Raw genomic sequence first — 19,134 nt, forward strand, 5'->3', positions numbered from 1 at the left:
CAGATTTTTTCATGGAATATCTACATAGGCGTACAGCAACCATTTTCAGCAACCATCACTCCTGTGTTCCAATGGCACGTTGTGTTAAATAATCCAAGTTTATAATTTGAAAAGGCTAATTGACCATTAGAAAACCCTTTTGCAATTATGTTAGCACAGCTGCAAACTGTGGTTCTGATGAAAGAAGCAATAAAACTAGCCTTCTTTAGACTAGTTGAGTATCTGGAGCATCAGCATTTGTGGGTTCAATTACAGGCTCAAAATGGCCAGAAACAAATAACTTTCTTCTGAAACTCGTCAGTCTACTCTTGTTCTGAGGAATTAAGGCTATTCCATGTGAGAAAATGCCAAAAAACTGAAGATCTCGAACAATGCTGTGTACTACTCCCTTCACAGAACAGCGCAAACTGTCTCTAACCAGAATAGAAAGAGGAGTGTGGAGACCAATGCACTTGCTAATAAACTCTCTAACCGAATCAGCGTATTCATCAATGTTATTGTTCGACTTTATGCGGAAACATATCCCAGTCCACGTGATCGAAGCAATCTTGAAGCGTGGAATCCGATTGATCGGACCAGTGTTGAACAGACCTGAGCGCGGGTGCTTCGTGCTTTAGTTTCTGTCTATAGGCTAGGAGCAACAAAATGGAGTTGTGGTCAGCTTTTCCCGAAAGGAGGGCGGGGGAGGGCCTTATATACGTCAATGAAGTTAAAATAACAATGATCCAGGGTTTTGCCAGCCCGGGTAGCGCAATCGATATGCTGGTAGAATTTGGGGAGCCTTGTGTTCAGATTAGCCTTGTTAAAATCCCCAGCTACAATAAATGCCGCCTCAGGATATATGGTTTCCAGTTTACATAGAGACGAATGAAGTTCTTTCAGGGCCGTCGATGTGTCTGTTTGGGGGGAATACACACGACTGTGATTATAATCGAAGATAATTCTCTTGGTAGATAATGCGGTCGACATTTGATTGTGAGGAATTCTAAGTCAGGTGAACAAAATGACTTGAGTTCGTGAATGTTGTTATGATCACACCACGTCTCGTTAATCATAAGGCATACAGCCCCGCCCTTCTTCTTACCAGAGAGATGCTTGTTTCTGAAGGCGCAATGCGTGAAGAAACCAGGTGGCTGTACTGACTCCGAAAGCGTGTCTCGAGTGAGCCATGTTTCCGTTAAACAAAGAACGTTACAGTCTCTGATGTCTCTGTGGAAGGCAATCCTTGCTCGGATTTCGATCAGTGCGGCTTGGTTGGGTTGTGTTTCGGAGGATGCATTCCTACCCGAGTCCGTATGGGAGTTGCAGTGATGAGACAAGACAGTAACTACTAACAATTTGATACCACAAGAAAAAGGGGTAAAAAAGAACACCTGCAGACACAGAAACACACAAATAGGTGGTCAGTTCAGTCATCTGTGCCCAATGCAGCAATTGCCTTCTACATATTCTTACCTCTTTGTTTTGGGATATGCATAGGCTCTTGAGGAGCTAAGACACCTCTATTAGCCTCATTGTAGCTACAAAACTGTCAGTGTTCAACTTTAACATGTGATGACAATACAACAGAACGGATTAACAGGAATGACATTTACTCTCACAGGTGGCCCAAAAAGATTGAGCTTAAAGTCAAGCCCCTACAAAGTGCACCTCCACTCCAGGGTTCTTCTAGGAACCTGCTGCTTCATTGAACCATTTAAGGTTCCTCCAAGAACCCCTCAACTAACCGAAGGTGTAAATATGAACCAGCGACTAGCATTGGTTCCCTGAGGAACTCCACAGGTTCTTTGAGGATCTCCAGGTTTTCTTGAGTCACCACTAATTCTAATAGTGTAGACTGCTATCAATAGACTTGTCTGTCCATTCCTCCACCCACCATGCACTCTTTAAATAGTGAAGGGCTACTCTTTAAATAGTGGAGGCCTACTTTGTATTAAAGATAATGGCAAAAAGCACAGGCCTGTTTCTTCTTAGCTTAAGATTTTGAAGAAAATAAAACGGATCTGACTATATAAAGTGATCTATAACAGTGCTTTGGTCCGCGATGCTTTAGGCGAGAAACAAGCTGTAAAATACCAGAGAAAGATGTGACTCCGATATTTATGGGAATATCATTGTTTTGTAGACAAAAAAATGACTTTTCTTGGGAAGTAATCAAATTCTGTCACTATCACTTGATTTAAGCTACTAACTTTCTGTACAATATCACATGTTTAAACTCAGACAGCTTTTAGGGAAACACATATGACCTCTCGTTGGGTTAACAGAAGAGTAGCCAGCAGTTAAAGCTTACTTTTTCTGAGTCGTTCGGCCGACTCTGTCCTTCCTTAGCCTGGAATTTTGGTAATTTGTGTAGTATTATAAAATACTCTGCTAATATGCAAAATAATGTAGAATTTTATGACATTTTTACAAAACGATAGACTCATATAATGGTTTTACAATAAAGGAGAGCTTTCCACCCCTAACTGGTGCCGGTCCTGTTCTGTGAGCTTGTGTAGCATACCACATTGCGGCTGAGACATTGTTGATCCGATACATTTCTGCTTCACAATAACAGCTCTTACAGTTGACTAGGGCAGCTCTTGCAGGTAGAAATTTGACAAACTGACTTGTTGGAAAGGTGGCATCCTATGACGGTGCCACGTTGAAAGTCACTGAGCTCTTCAGTAAGGCCATTCTACTGCCTGCAACAGGTGTGGCTGAAATAGTTGAATCCACTAATTTGAAAACGGTGTCCACATACACTATATATCTACCTCAATTACCTCATACCCCTGCACATCGACTCAGTACTGGTACCCTGTGTATATAGCCAAGTTATCGTTACTCATTGTGTATTTATTCCTTGTGTTGTAATTGTTCTATTAAGTAAGCATTTCACTGTTAGTCTATACCTTTTGTTTACAAAGCATGCAACAAATTAAAATACAATGTGAAGCTCCAGTCCAACAATTTCTAACTGAACAGTGACACCTACTGGTATATGAGTGGTAATGTACTTCAGTAGTAACCAGCCTACCATGTTACATGCTGCCAAGACTGGACACGTCGCTTGCGCATTGCAAAATAAATGTACACATGTTATTCAATCATTGCACCCACACTGCTCTCGAGCATCTGTGTGGCCAGGCACTAAACTAGACATTGGTTCTCTTTGTGACGCTCAACGCACTGCAAGTTTGGCCTCTCCCATCTCCTATTTGGTTTTTAGGAACGTATACCCACGTGCCAACTCCTCATTGGTTTTTAGGAGCATATACCCACGTGGGTGATTGAAAGATGAACTTAGGTCCACACTCGTCAGTTGCGGCAATACACCTAAAGGTAGTTGCCAACCACCATATAAAGTCCAAAATAATAATGATAAGCCTTAAGGAAGGAGGAGAGATGACTAGAAATGAATATTTCAACCTGCATATCCTGATCGTGTCTGATGTGGGTGGGCAAAATCAATGTGCGCAGGTTGGTGCGGTCTGGTCAGCATGCAAGACTATGTACCCTGCTTAGCTTTGAAAATAAGCTATGTTGATTCAGCTGAGCTACATTTAGACATTGATCAGCTTCCATAGTCATTTGCATAGACTACTTCAAATAAAAAAATGTCTAAAAAAAATGTCTAATCAAATATAGAATTCCACTTCATTTCAATCACCCAATACATGAATAGGATTAAAAATATCTTTAATGTCTCCATGTGGAATTCTCATCGTAATTTCAAGGTATATATAGTTCTGATGATTGCAAATCCTATTTGCGCCCACAGACGTCCATATCTATTTTTTGTATTAGTTCAGGAGCCTATAAAATTCCTAATTACAATTTGCTTTGCTTATCACGAACCATTAACACAATATAAAAGTAATAAATAGGCAGTGCCGAATCTAATTTGATAATCATGTAATATTTACATAATTGTGCGGACGTGCAAAAGCGGTCGGGGATGCGATGTCAGCAATGCATCCCCTGCTCCAGAAGTCTTCTGTGCTGCAGCCCAGGTTGAAGACGTACAGACGTCGGGTTCTGGCCTTGCCTGACGTTTCACACTAAATTCTACCGCTGCTCTGTCGCGCTCCACGTCCGTGGGCGTGGCCTAACGGATAGTCTGGGTAGCCAGGCAACTTGTTCTCGCCACTGTAAGAAAAAGGAATCTTTACCTTGTGTCATTGATGCTTCAATTTCCGTATCGACTCCTTTCTCCTCCTCCACGCAAGACTTCTCCTCCGTACCCCACCTCTCATCACAGCGTTGGTTTTATCGGGAGCGGCAGGTGTAGACTGGAAGGAGGAAGCCGCGACATAAATCATGCTTTGTCGGGAGCAGTCGGCTTTGGAGCACGGGTAGGCTACGGGTCAACTCCCTGTGGACGTCTCGTCCCTCGTGGATAATTTAGCCAGTGTTCTGAGTTCCCCGAGGCTATGTTTTTCTATCAGTTATTTTCACATTTTAGCGATGGAAATACAAGGTGTAGTAGCCTATTAACTGGTGACAGTCTGTTAAGGGTAATGAAATAACATGCCATGCAATTGTTGCTCGAATCTTCTTAATGTGGTCGAATGTTTCCATTCATGACTACATTATTGTTTCATCACTAGGCATTAATAACCTACGCTGGCACGCTTCCTAATTGATAGCCTTGGCTGCAAACACAGCAACCAATTGAATAAGCTGAGCTATTCAATTGCATGAGCTATTCACTCATGCATTGTCAAGTGTGCAAAGTAGCTATAGCCCCCCCATATATTACATACACAAACACACACCCTTTATGTTCTCTCCAGTCAGACTGAGGAGCACCTCCTTTTATGAAGGGGACCAGATCCTTAAATGACCCTCTGCTGAAGTCATCTTGATTTATCCCCTCAGATCATGACATGCGGCTCATACCAGATCTCCATAAGCGAGGCGCCAAGGATCACGAGTGAACATGGGGATCAGGTCCAGAAATGTTGCTAACGGTTCAGAGGAGCAGAGGGACAAAAAGACATCAGCCCTGCCCGTGGACTTGGACCAAGAGGCTGGGGTGGACAAAGATGGAGCTCTCTTGTTGGTGGCTCCGGGTCGGGAAGATTTCAAAAGGAGCACGCAGGGTTTTGGACTGTTGGCCAAGACGCCCCTGGGGTACACGCGACCCGTTAAGCGGAATAACATCAGGAAGCGGAGAATTCAAACCCTTATTTATGATGCCCTGGAGAGACCGAGAGGATGGGCGCTACTGTACCACGCGTTTGTGTAAGTAACCAAAATATATATGTGAAGTCTGTTTTACTCACACACATACATAACTTGTTCCCTTTGTTCTACAGTATTTCAATTTGAAACATTTGCTGAGAAAAGTCTCTGGCAGAATACTGGATAGAAAAGAAAGCACACCTGGGAAAATAATCCAATGTCAAGTCAATTTTATTAATTTTAATATCCAAACCGTTTATGTAAAAATTATTGCCCTAAGATAAAAAATGGAGGTAGACAGCATTATATGCTCAGAGCATCTCAAGTGTCTCACTTATCAGTCTTGACCAAGTAATTTGAGTATAAGTAGTCCACCATTTCCAAGACTTAGCGCTCACAATTTAATACAATTTTTTTTAAGCCAGTCTTTTTGTAATTGAGCAAAATGTATGGTTTTTCTTTCATGTGTTTTTCCATGTCACAACTCTCTTCACAGATGAGTAACTGTGTGTATGTAAGTCTGGTAATCCTTTAATTTAGATTAATTGGAGAAGTAGTTGTTTTTAAGTCAATGAAAGACGTTTGTTTCACCAGAGGACAACAAAATAACACCTAAAGGGGATGGATGCCCCAAACCCAAAAGCAAATGGATCTCAAATGAAATGGTGACCAATAGTCTAGGGCAGGGATGGGCAACTTTGATGGGGTGGGGGCCACAAAGAAATGGAACTCATCATGAGGCGCCGGAGTGGGTCTGCGTATCCACATCAGTCCATGCCCTCACCTTGTTAGCAAAAGATTTTAGTGGACCCCCTCGTGAAAGCAGAGATACTTTAAAAAAAGGTTTTAAAGTTAATGTTCTGCACATTTTGACATGGGGCATAGTGAACATTTTTCTGTTTTTAAGCAAATTTGTTGCAATTCTAAACATTTTGCTATGGAGAGGAGAGAAACATTAGCAGTTTTAAAGCTAATTTCATGCAGTTCTACACATTTTGCAATAAAATGGAGGCAAATGATAGCAGATGATCAATAGGCTCCACCCTGGTCAGTAATTCGACCATGCTTAGTACAATTTTAGATAGCTGGCCGCTAAACATTTAGTTGACATAGGCTAACTGAGTGACTGCTGATGCACAACCACATTTTTGAAATTGCACCTTGTGTATTCTATTATTCTAACTCTCAACAGTAAGTTGAGACCCAGACTGGGTACCCAATTTGTGTGAAATTGGTCCGTGGGCCTACAAAAGGGGGTCCGGGTTCCACCAGTTGCCCATCCCTGGTCTAGGGAATTGACTCATGACCATTCTTGATCTTAGCCTAATGCTGTAACTCAGTGCAGTTCAAGAAGAGTTAAGAAAATATTTACCAAATAAAGGATAATAAAAAAGTAACACATAACAATAACAACGCTATATACAGGGGGTACCTAGTTGGTGTGCGTGGGTACAGGTTAGTTTAGGTAATTTGTACATGTAGGTAGGGGTGAAGTGGCTATACATAGATAATAAACAGAGAGTAGCAGCAGCGTAAAAAACAAATGGAGCGGAGGGGGGGTGTCAATGTAAATAATCTGGTGGCCATTTGATTAATTGTTCTGCAGTCTTATGGCTTGGGGGTAGAAGCTGTTAAGGAGCCTTTTGGTCCTAGACTTGGCGCTCTGGTACTGCTTGCCATGCGGTAGCAGAGAAAACAATATATGACTTGGGTGAATGGAGTCTCTGACAGTTTTTGGGGGGCTTTCCTCTGACAACGCCTAGTATAGAGGTCCTGGATGGCAGGAAGCTTGGCCCCAGTGATGTACTGGGCCGAACGCATTACCCTCTGTAGTGCCTTACGGTCAGATGCCGAGCAGTTACCATACCTGGCGTTGAGGATCAACGTAGCAGACGTGTTGTTTCCTACCCTTACTACCTGGGGGTGGCCGGTCAGGAAGTCCAGGATCCATGTGCAGAGGGAGGTGTTTAGTCGCAGGGTCCTTAGCTTATTGATGAGCTATGAACAGCATTCTCACAGGTGTTCCTTTTGTCCAGGTGGAAAATGGCAGTGTGGAGTGCGATTGAGATTGCGTGATCTGTTGGGGCGGTATGCAAATTGGAGTGGGTCTAGGGTATTTGAGATACCTGTTGATGTGAGCCATGACCAGCCTTTCAAAGCACTTCATGGCTACCGACGTGAGTGCTATGGGGCGGTATTTATTTAGGAAGGTTACCTTTACTTTCTTGGGCACAGGGACTATGGTGTTCTGCTTGAAACCTGTAGGTATTACAGACTCGGTCAGGGAGAGGTTGAAAATGTCAGTGAAGACACTTGCCAGTTGGTCCGCGCATGCTTTGAGTACACGTCCTGGTAATCCGTCTGGCTTCCCGTGGCTTTGTGAATGTTGACCTGTGTAAAGGTCTTGCTCACATCGTCTACTGAGAGTGTTATCACGCAGTCGTCCACAACAGCTGGTGCTCTCATTCATGCTTCAGTGTTGCTTGCCTCGAAGCGAGCATAAAAGGCATTTAGCTCATCTGGTTGGCTCGTATCACTGGGCAGCTCACGGCTGGGTTTCTCATTGTAGTCTGTAATAGTTTTCAAGCTCAGAGACAATTTAGTAAGATCTGATCTTAATCCTGTATTGACGCTTTGCTTGTTTGATGGTTCGTCTGAGGACACAGCAGGATTTTTTTTTATAAGTGTCCGGATTAGTATCCCGCTCCTTGAAAGTGGAAGCTCTAGCCTTTAGCTCAGTGCAGATATTTCCTGAAATCCATTGCTTCGTACGGTCACTGTGGGGGCGATGTCATCTATGCACTTATTGATGAAGCCGATGACTGAGGTGGTGTATTCCTCAATGCCATCAGAGGAATCCTGGAACGTATTCCAGTCTGTGCTAGCAAAACAGTCCTGTAACTTAGCATCTCCTTCATCTGACCACTTTTTTATTGATCTAGTCATTGGTGCTTCCTGCTTTAATTTTTTTCTTGTAATCTGGAATCAGGAGGATAGAATTATGGTCAGATTTGCCAAATGGAGGGCAAGATCATTTGTGTGTGTGCTCTATGGTACGTTTAGCGTGTGTTTGTGGTCATTGACTGAAGTCTTTGCACTTCGCAATTGTGGTAGGAGTGTGTATGTGTGTGTTCACGCAAATATATTTGAGTTTCTTCAATTTGGTTGAGGTTGGGTGATTGTGGAGGCCAGGTCATCTGATGTAGCACTCCATCACTCTCCTTCTTGGTCAAATAGCCCTTACACAGCTTGGAAGTGTGTTGGGCTATTGTCCTGTTGAAAAACAAATCATAGTCACACTAAGCGCAAACCAGATGGGATGGCATATCGCTGCAGAATGCTGTGGTAACCATGCTGGTTAAGTGTGCCTTGAACCTAAATAAATCAGACCGTCACCAGCAAAGCACCATCACACCTCCTCCTCCATGCTTCACAGTGAGAACCACACACGCGGAGGTCATCTGTTCACCTACTCTGCGTCTCACAAAGACACTGCGGTTGCAACCAAAAATCTCAAATTTGGACTCCATCGGTCGAATGTCCATTGCTCGTGTTTCTTGGCCCAAGCAAGTCTCTTCTTCTGATTGGTTTCCTTTAGTAGTGGATTCTTTGCAGCAATTCAACCATGAAGTGGTGTAAACCTTGCCGCCATTGGACTCTGGAGCAGTGGAAACCCGTTCTCAATGCATATTGGGTCATGTAGTAAAGAATTGAGTCAATAAAAAAAGCAAGTGCCGTTTATGGAAACTGTATATATTATAAAGTAGTCCTGTGTTGCTCAGTTGGTAGAGCATGGTGCGTGCAACGCCAGGGTTGTGGGTTCGATTACCACGGGGGATCGTTTAGAAAATCAAATCCTTCTGGATAAGAGCGTCTACTAAATGACTAAAATGTAAAAATGGCTGTGCAATGGCATAGACTGTCTTGTCTGCTAAACTAACAAAACAAATCTTATTTCCAGAGCCTTTATCACAGGGAACACCAATTTTATAGTATAAAACATGATTTAATACAACAGAATAAAATGGAACAAAGTACTGTGGCTGGAACAGTTTTTTTCAGTAATTATTTGAAACGGTGCTCAAATTGGCAAGTTGAAAGACAATTTTGTAGTGTTACAAAGTCTTCTTTTCGATATACAGATGTTCGATTGAGTTTATTATGCTTTTTCCTTGGAATTTTCTACATGGATGAACAATTGTACATTTGTACAATTGTACATTGAACACTGCATACAATTGTACATTGAACACTGCATGGGATGAATTATGATTTGGCTTAATGACTGATGAAAATACGCACTTTGTCTTTATCAAACTAATGTTTTTGCATATTTTCAGTGTGGAACTGTCTATTTTTAGGGGGCTAATAGCCTAGGCTAACGAATTCTAAATGCCACTAGCAGTTCGCAAAGTAGGGTTGTCGCTAACGTTAGTTACCACAGCCACAAAGTCCTAAACCATTCACATTCTTGTTTCTACAATTTTGCTTATTAAAATCAGATTTTAAACCTTACTCTTAACCCTAGCCACACTGTTAACCTTTCGCCTAACCCTATCCCATCAGTTCGATACCTTTTTCTAAGCATTCATTTCTTTACACACACAGCGCGTGCGTGTGAAGCTAGCAGACAGACAGAATGCAATTGAGTGAGTGAGACGGAAAAGGGAATTTAGGGAGCAGAACTGTGTGATGCTTGGTTTATTTTCTTTTGTATCCTGTAAAGCGCTACTGAGGGTAGTGCGTATGGCCCAGTATGTCACTGGGGCCAAGCTTCCTGCCACCCAGGACCTCTATACCAGGAAGGAGTCAGAGGAAGGCCCTAAAAATGGTCAGACTCCAGCCACCCAAGCCCTAGACTGTTTGCTCTGCTTCCGGGAATATCTGCATTGACCCTTTTTGCACTAACTCTTTTGACTCCTCACATACGCTGCTGCTACTGTTTTATTATCTATTCTGTTTCCTAGTCACTTTACCCCTACTAGCTATATGGACATACCTACCTTAATAAACTCACAGCACTGCATATCGGCTCAGTACTGGTACCTTGTGTGTGTGTGTATATAGCAAAGTTATCGTTCTTTACTCATTGTATATTTATGTTGATATTTTTCTATTTTTCTCTCGGCGTTGTTGGGGAGGGCCCGTAAGTAAGCATTTCTCTGTTGTTTAAGAAGCATGTGACAAATACAATTGTATTTGATTTGAAACCCACTCTTGCTCCACAGACTCATGTTACGAGAGACTAGAGGTGCATACACTTAAACGAGAGAGGGAGAGGAACAGGATGGACAAATACAGATAGATGGTGGGAGAGAGAGGAAGGGAGAGACGTTGTGCATCAGCAGTTCTAGCCTGGATCAGTATAGTGATCCTTGGCATGCAGACAAACTGGTGCACTCATTGGTAGACAGCTCCCAATGCCTATGCTCTCAGAGTAGAGATGACTGTATAATGCCTTGCTAATATGGACGTCTTTCCTTTTACTGGAAAAGGAAAGAGTGCAATTACCAAGCAGAGCATTTCCTTACTTGGTTTTCATCATGGCATGTAACAGATGTCTATTTAAAAAAAGGGGATGCTGGACGCGTACTGGCCAAAACATTATTCCGACTCAAAACTATTATTATTTTTTTACAAAAGTGAGAGTGCACATAGAGCCCAAAAAGTGTGCGCTAGAGCAAGTTAGAGTAAACATTTGAGCTACATGCCTTCTTCACATGGAATTACCTATACCAGTGGAGGCTGGTGACTTGGAAAATAGGAGGGTGGGAGACCCACGGTATAGGTGCGGACCAGACGCAGACGTCAAAGCGTGTTAAAATACCACCAAAGACAAGCCATTTTAACCAAAACATTTGAATAAAGACATTTATAGTAACATTATGGGGAATGGGAATGATAGGGCTACTTAGTGTTGGGAAGGGATCGCAGCAGTGATTATTTGAGGCATGAGTTGTATTCAGAGGCTTGACTTCAGTGCAGGACAGAGGGGTGTACTACAAAGCAGGATCAAGGAATTAGCAAGCTAACTTTCAAGATGATTCGATACATACAGTGCATTCGGAAAATATTCAGACCCCTTGACGTTTTCCACATTTTGTAACGTTAGAGTTATTTCAAAATGGATTAAATAGTTTTTCCCCCTCATCAATATACACACACTACCCCAAAAATGACAAAGCGACAGAGCCAAAAAGTAACAATAAGTATAGTATGTAAAGAGGAAAAAATAAACAAAAAAGAAGTGCGCAATCAACAGGAAACTGTTGAGCATGAAAAACCCAGCATCGTTTCAGTTCTTGACACAAACCAGGTGTACCTGGGAAACACAATCATACCCTGTTCTAAGGCACTTAAATATTTGATCTTGCCCATTTAACCACCTGAATGGCACATACACATGTCTCAAGGCTTAAAAATCCCGATGCTGGGCCCTGTGATCTTCAGGTTGGAAAGCCATAGATCTAAAATGATACCCAAGTTTCTGGGTTGGATGACTATTCGAAACGATTTTTCCCAGTCGGATCTCTTTTTCGGAGTTCTCAATTGTCTTGAACGCTTTCCGTTTTGAACAACGCATTCGTCTCAGTGGAGGGAGGGAGGGAGGGAGAGGGTCTGCCTCTCACGGCCCATGCTCTCTCCTTCCTTTCCTCCGGTGAGGCTGACCAGAGAGAGGGGCCACCGTCTTCCACCCGATGGTGAAGTCGCACCGCATCTGCCTTGTTCAGAAATTCATGACCAGAGAAAGTGAAATATTCCTCTATTAAAATAGACACAACAAGCTGCTAATAATAATAAAAAAGCAGGGCTGTCGATACACTTGGCTGCTCATTCACTACAGCACGAGTGAAAGTAAGGACAAGTGGGTTTTATGTTTTGCAATAGTGTTGAGTAAAAACAGTGACGGTGTTGAATATAAACTTAAACACTCGTAAATTGGATTTAACAAGCGAAATCAATAAGGAAGCATAGCTTTCACCTGGTCAATCTGTCATGGAAAGAGCAGGTGTTCATAATGTTTTGTAGACTTGGTGTATACAGTTGAAATCAGAAGATTTCATCCACTTAGGTTGGAGTCATTAACCCAATTTTCAACCATTCCACAAATTTCTTGTTAACAAACTATAGTTTTGGCAAGTCGGTTAGGACATCTACTTTGTGCTTGATACAAGTCATTTTTCCAACAATTGTTTACAGACAGATTATTTCACTTATAATTCACTGTATCACAATTCTAGTGGGTCAGAAGTTTACATGCACTAAGTTGACTGTGCCTTTTAAACAGCTTGGAAAATTCCAGAAAATGATGTCATGGCTTTAGAAGCTTCTCATAGGCTAATTGACATCATTTGAGTCAATTTGAGGTGTACCTGTGGATGTATTTCAAGGCATATCCTCAAACTCAGTGCTCCTTCGCTTGACATCATGGGAAAATCAAAAGATATCAGCCAAGACCTCAGAAAAAGAATTACAGATCACCACAAGTCGGGTTCATCCTTGGGAGCAAATTCCAAACAACTGAAGGTACCACGTTCATCTGTACAAACAATAGTACACAAGTGTAAACACCATGGATCCATGCAGCCGTCATACCGCTCAGGAAGGAGACGCGTTCTGTCTCCGAGAGATGAACATACTTTGGTGCGAAAAGTGCAAATCAATCCCAGAACAACAGCAAAGGACCTTGTGAAGATGCTGGAGGAAACGAGTGCAAACGTATCTACAGTGGGGCAAAAAAGTATTTAGTCAGCCACCAATTGTGCAAGTTCTCCCACTTAAAAAAACGAGAGGCCTGTAATTTTCATCATAGGTACACTTCAACTATGACAGACAAAATGAGAAAAAAAATCCAGAAAATCACATTGTAGGATTTTTTAAATGAATTTATTTGCAAATTATGGTGGAAAATAAGTATTTGGTCACCTACAAACAAGCAAGATTTCTGGCTCTCACAGACCTGTAACTTCTTCTTTAAGAGGCTCCTCTGTCCTCCACTCGTTACCTGTATTAATGGCACCTGTTTGAACTTGTTATCAGTATAAAAGACACCTGTCTACAACCTCAAACAGTCACACTCCAAACTCCACTATGGCCAAGACCAAAGAGCTGTCAAAGGACACCAGAAACAAAATTGTAGACCTGCACCAGGCTGGGAAGACTGAATCTGCAGTAGGTAAGCAGCTTGGTTTGAAGAAATCAACTGTGGGAGCAATTATTAGGAAATGGAAGACATACAAGACCACTGACAATCTCCCTCGATCTGGGGATCCACGCAAGATCTCACCCCGTGGGGTCAAAATGATCACAAGAACGGTGAGCAAAAATCCCAGAACCACACGGGGGGGGACCTAGTGAATGACCTGCAGAGAGCTGGGACCAAAGTAACAAAGCCTACCATCAGTAACACATTACGCCACCAGGGACTCAAATCCTGCAGTGCCAGACGTGTCCCCCTTCTGAAGCCAGTACATGTCCAGGCCGGTCTGAAGTTTGCTAGAGAGCATTTGGATGATCCAGAAGAAGATTGGGAGAATGTCATATGGTCAGATGAAACCAAAATAGAACTTTTTGGTAAAAACTCAACTCGTCGTGTTTGGAGGACAAAGAATGCTGAGTTGCATCCAAAGAACACCATACCTACTGTGAAACAAGGGGGTGTAAACATCATGCTTTGGGGCTGTTTTTCTGCAAAGGGACCAGGACGACTGATCCGTGTAAAGGAAAGAATGAATGGGACCATGTATCATGAGATTTTGAGTGAAAACCTCCTTCCATCAGCAAGGGCATTGAAGATGAAACATGGCTGGGTCTTTCAGCATGACAATGATCCCAAACACACCGCCCGGGCAACGAAGGAGTGGCTTCGTAAGAGGCATTTCAAGGTCCTGGAGTGGCCTAGCCAGTCTCCAGATCCCAACCCCATAGAAAATCTTTAGAGGGAGTTGAAAGTCCGTGTTGCCCAGCAACGGCCCCAAAACATCACTGCTCTAGAGGAGATCTGCATGGAGGAATGGGCCACAATACCAGCAACAGTGTATGAAAACCTTGTGAAGACTTACAGAAAACGTTTGACCTCTGTCATTGCCAACAAAGGGTATATAAGTATTGAGATAAACTTTTGTTATTGGCCAAATACTTATTTTCCACCATAATTTGCAAATAAATTCATAAAAAATCCTACAATGTGATTTTCTGGAACAAAATTTCTCATTTTGTCTGTCATAGTTGAAGTGTACCTTAGATGAACATTACAGGCCTCTCTCATCTTTTTAAGTGGGAGAACTTGCACAATTGGTGGCTGACAAAATGCTTTTTTACCCCACTGTATATCCACAGTAAAACGAGTCCTGTATCGATATAACCTGAATGGCCGCTCAGCAAGGAAGAAGCCACTGCTCCAAAACCGGCATGAAAAAAGCCAGACTACGGTTTGCAATTGCACATGGGGACAAAGATCATACTTTTTGGAGAAATGTCCTCTGGTCTGATGATACAAAAATAGAACTGTTTGGCCATAATGACCGTCATTATGTTTGGAGGAAAAGAGGGAGGTTTGCAAGCCGACGAACACCATCCCAACCGTGAAGCACGGGGGTGGCAGCATCGTGTTGTGGGGATGCTTTGCTGCAGGAGGGACTGGTGCACTTCACAAAATAGATGGCATCATGAGAATGGAAAACGGCTTAAGGGCAACAAAGTCAAGGTATTGGAGTGGCCATAACAAAGCCCTGCCCTCAAACCCATAGACAATTTGTGGGCAGAACTGAAAAAGTTTGTGCGAGTAAGGAGGCCTACAAACCTGACTCAGTTACACCAGCTCTGTCAGGAGGAATTGGCCATTATTTACCCAATTTATTGTGGGAAGCTTGTAGAAGGCTATCTGAAATGTTTGACCCAAGCCAAACAATTTTAAAGGCAACGCTACCAAATACTAATTGAGTGTTTGTAAACTTCTGACCCACTTGGAATGTGATGAAAGAAATAAAAGCTGAAATAAATCATTCTCTCTACTATTACTCTGACATTTCACATTCTTAAAATAAAGTGGTGATCCTAACTGACCTAAGACAGGGAATTTTTACTGGAATTAATGTATTTGGCTAAGGTGTATGTAAACTTCCGACTTCAATTGTATTTGGTTTGTATGTTTGGTCTTTTATAGTTTGTATTTGTACGTGTTGGGCTTTAGCTGAGATTATTCTTTAGTCAAGTATATTTGTCCAGGCCTCAATTGTTCCTTGACTAGAACCATTCATTCTCGCTGTTTATTATTAGAATGTTATAACTTCTAATAGTAACTTTAACCAGTGGCAAATTGGGAGAGAGTGAGGTGAATGCCATCTAATAACATCTTTTTTGTGGCAGTGCTTCCTGCATGCAGTCATCATCTCTGATTTATTCAAATATTCAAGGAGCTATCATTGTTAAATAACATAGAAGCGACGCATTACATTTTTTATTACAGAGATCAGTCCTTTCGGGAGCCCAGATAATTTATCAATACCATCATTGGGGTGGCAGGGTAGCCTCGTGGTTAAAGCTTTGGACTAGTAACCGAAAGGTTGCAAGTTCAAATCCCTGAGCTGACAAGGTACAAATCTGTCGTTCTGCCCCTGAACAGGCAGTTAACCCACCGTTCCTAGGCTGTCATTGAAAATAAGAATTTGTTCTTAACTTAACTGACTTGCCTCGTAAAATTTAAAAAAATTACAATTAAATTGGATGGTTTGGTTTCTCAAGAGACTCCATAGACCAGCACAGATTACATAAATTGCGATGCATTTTATATTTACATTCATGCACTTTGTCCCAGAAGCATTTAATTGCAGGGCACTCCCACATCATATGAAGGAATGTGCCTACCTGATATAGGTGACCCAGTGAACAGTTGGCCTAAATTAAAACATTACTAGTTGATGGTCCGGATTACGGGATGCCAAGGTCCTGTTTCTCCACATTATGTTTCAGTTGGAGGGTTATTCAGATTCAATTACATCTGTGGAACATACTTTTTTAATGGCTAGCTCAGAATATGAGATTTCCAAAAGTTTATATATTACAGAGATCAGTCCTTTCGGGAGCCCAGATAATTTATCAATACCATCATTGGATGGTTTGGTATAGTTTGGTTTCTCAAGAGACTCCATAGGCCAGCACAGATTACATAAATTGTAAGTATAGGGAAAAAGGAGTTGCCTGGTAATGTGTTTATTTTTTTCAAATCTTGGAATGTTCTCAAACCATTACTGTCCATGATATCGGCAACGATACAGATTCCACATTTGGACCACTGGGGGGATGCAAAAGGTCGCCTCCAGATTGCAAATATTGGAGTATTAGCATGCCATCCCAGTTTCATTGTTTAAAAATCTTGCGCCAAATAGCGATTGTGTGTGCAATAATAGGACAAAAGCATAGTTTATATCAGTGAAGAAGGATATATCTGTGAAGACCACCTCGCACAGGGCAATAGGAGACACTATATTTCTCTATACTCAGCCAGGGGGCAGTACAATCATGTCTAAACCAATTTAGGATGGGACAAAATGCTAGTATCTGGAAATGCAATTTAAAGTTTGGTACGGATAGTCCTCCTACGTATTTCCCTCTTTGTAAGTTATATTTTATCATCCACGATCTCTTACCTTGCCATATACATTTAGAAACCATACTATGGTTTCACCCTAACCACACTACAACACAATGGATTGGTTCAAACGCGTTAAGAAGGAAAGAAATTCCACAAATTAACTTTTAACAAGGCACACCTGTTAATTGAAATGGACTCAGGTGACTACCTCATGAAGCTGGTTGAGAGAATACCAAGAGTGTGCAAAGCTGTCATCAAGGCAAAGGGTGGCAATTTGAAGAATCTCAAATATAAAATAGATTTTGATTAACATTCTTTTGGTTACTACATGATTCCATATGTGTTATTTCATAGTTTTGATGTCTTCACTACTATTCAACAATGTAGAAACTAGTAAAAATAAAGAAAAACCCTAGAATGAGTAGGTGTGTATATGAACATATTTGAATAAAACAGTGTCAGTTCCTCTTTAACACTACCTTAGTATCACACACTGCTCAGAAGATGAATTACACTCTACCTTAGTATCACACACTGCTCAGAAGATGAATTACACTCTACCTTAGTATCACACACTGATCAGAAGATGAATTACACTCTACCTTAGTATCACACACTGCTCAGAAGATGAATTACACTCTACCTTAGTATCACACACTGCTCAGAAGATGAATTACACTCTACCTTAGTATCACACACTGCTCAGAAGATGAATTACACTCTACCTTAGTATCACACACTGCTCAGAAGATGAATTACACTCTACCTTAGTATCACACACTGCTCAGAAGATGAATTACACTCTACCTTAGTATCACACACTGCTCAGAAGATGAATTACACTCTACCTTAGTATCACACACTGATCAGAAGATGAATTACACTCTGCCTTAGTATCACACACTGCTCAGAAGATGAATTACACTCTGCCTTAGTATCACACACTGCTCAGAATATGAATTACACTCTACCTTAGTATCACACACTGCTCAGAAGATGAATTACACTCTGCCTTAGTATCACACACTGCTCAGAAGATGAATTACACTCTGCCTTAGTATCACACACTGCTCAGAAGATGAATTACACTCTGCCTTAGTATCACACACTGCTCAGAAGATGAATTACACTCTACCTTAGTATCACACACTGCTCAGAAGATGAATTACACTCTACCTTAGTATCACACACTGCTCAGAAGATGAATTACACTCTACCTTAGTATCACACACTGATCAGAAGATGAATTACACTCTGCCTTAGTATCACACACTGCTCAGAAGTTGAATTACACTCTGCCTTAGTATCACACACTGCTCAGAATATGAATTACACTCTACCTTAGTATCACACACTGCTCAGAAGATGAATTACACTCTGCCTTAGTATCACACACTGCTCAGAAGATGAATTACACTCTACCTTAGTATCACACACTGCTCAGAAGATGAATTACACTCTACCTTAGTATCACACACTGCTCAGAAGATGAATTACACTCTGCCTTAGTATCACACACTGCTCAGAAGATGAATTACACTCTACCTTAGTATCACACACTGCTCAGAAGATGAATTACACTCTGCCTTAGTATCACACACTGCTCAGAAGATGAATTACACTCTTACAAAAAAAAGGTGCTATCTCGAGCCTCAAAAGATTATTTGGCTGTGCCGATAGGATAACCCTTTTTGGTTCCAGGTAGAACACTTACCACTGAGGGTCCTACCTGGAATCGTTAATGTTTATCCTATGGGGATAGCCGAAGAACCCTTTTGGAAGAGTGAACTTTAATGTTGTTCTTATTTGCAGAGCTGAACACTGTGTAGCCATTAGATGCACTTGCAATTACATATAACTATATAGCAGCACAGGCAAGTCTGCCATTTAATCAACGTACTTGCACAATACTGTACACTATAATAACTATGTTACAATTTCTTGGTTACATGCAGTGAATACACACTTAATTTGGGAATAAAAGTCAATTAAGGACGAACAAGTTCTTCAAGAGAAAATCCTTAATTCTCTGCTGTAAAGAATTTAGAGTTCATATATTTCCTCATATGATTTGAATTGCCAGTTTCTCTCCTATGTTTACACCTAAACTAATGTAGTTTTGAGTAATGCATGTTTCTATTGATTATAAAACATACCACTACTTCTGCATCACACATACCCTCACCTAACTTCAGATATATTGTATACGTAGCTGGAGGGTATACTTATCTGTATGGGAAATTAAATCAAGTATGCACAAATGCATGTACATTAATTGAGCACTCAATGAATTGCATTCTTTTTACAGTACAGTGAATGTATCCATCTTTGGATGACAAGTATTTTTTTCTTCAAAACAGTGACAGTGG

At 41.4% G+C, this 19,134-nt stretch overlaps 1 protein-coding gene across 1 annotated transcript in view; it reads left to right on the forward strand.

Moving 5' to 3' along the window:
• Positions 1-4,927: 4,927 nt before the first annotated feature.
• Positions 4,928-19,134, forward strand: part of kcnq3 (potassium voltage-gated channel, KQT-like subfamily, member 3) — a 155,522-nt gene continuing 141,315 nt past the window's right edge. The window contains exon 1 of the mRNA XM_064928523.1: positions 4,928-5,232. Within this exon, the coding sequence (XP_064784595.1) occupies positions 4,928-5,232 (305 nt within the window). The remainder of the gene's footprint in view (positions 5,233-19,134) is intronic.

Source organism: Oncorhynchus masou, chromosome 3, assembly GCF_036934945.1.
Source record: "Oncorhynchus masou masou isolate Uvic2021 chromosome 3, UVic_Omas_1.1, whole genome shotgun sequence".
In the NCBI taxonomy this organism is placed as follows: domain Eukaryota; kingdom Metazoa; phylum Chordata; class Actinopteri; order Salmoniformes; family Salmonidae; genus Oncorhynchus; species Oncorhynchus masou.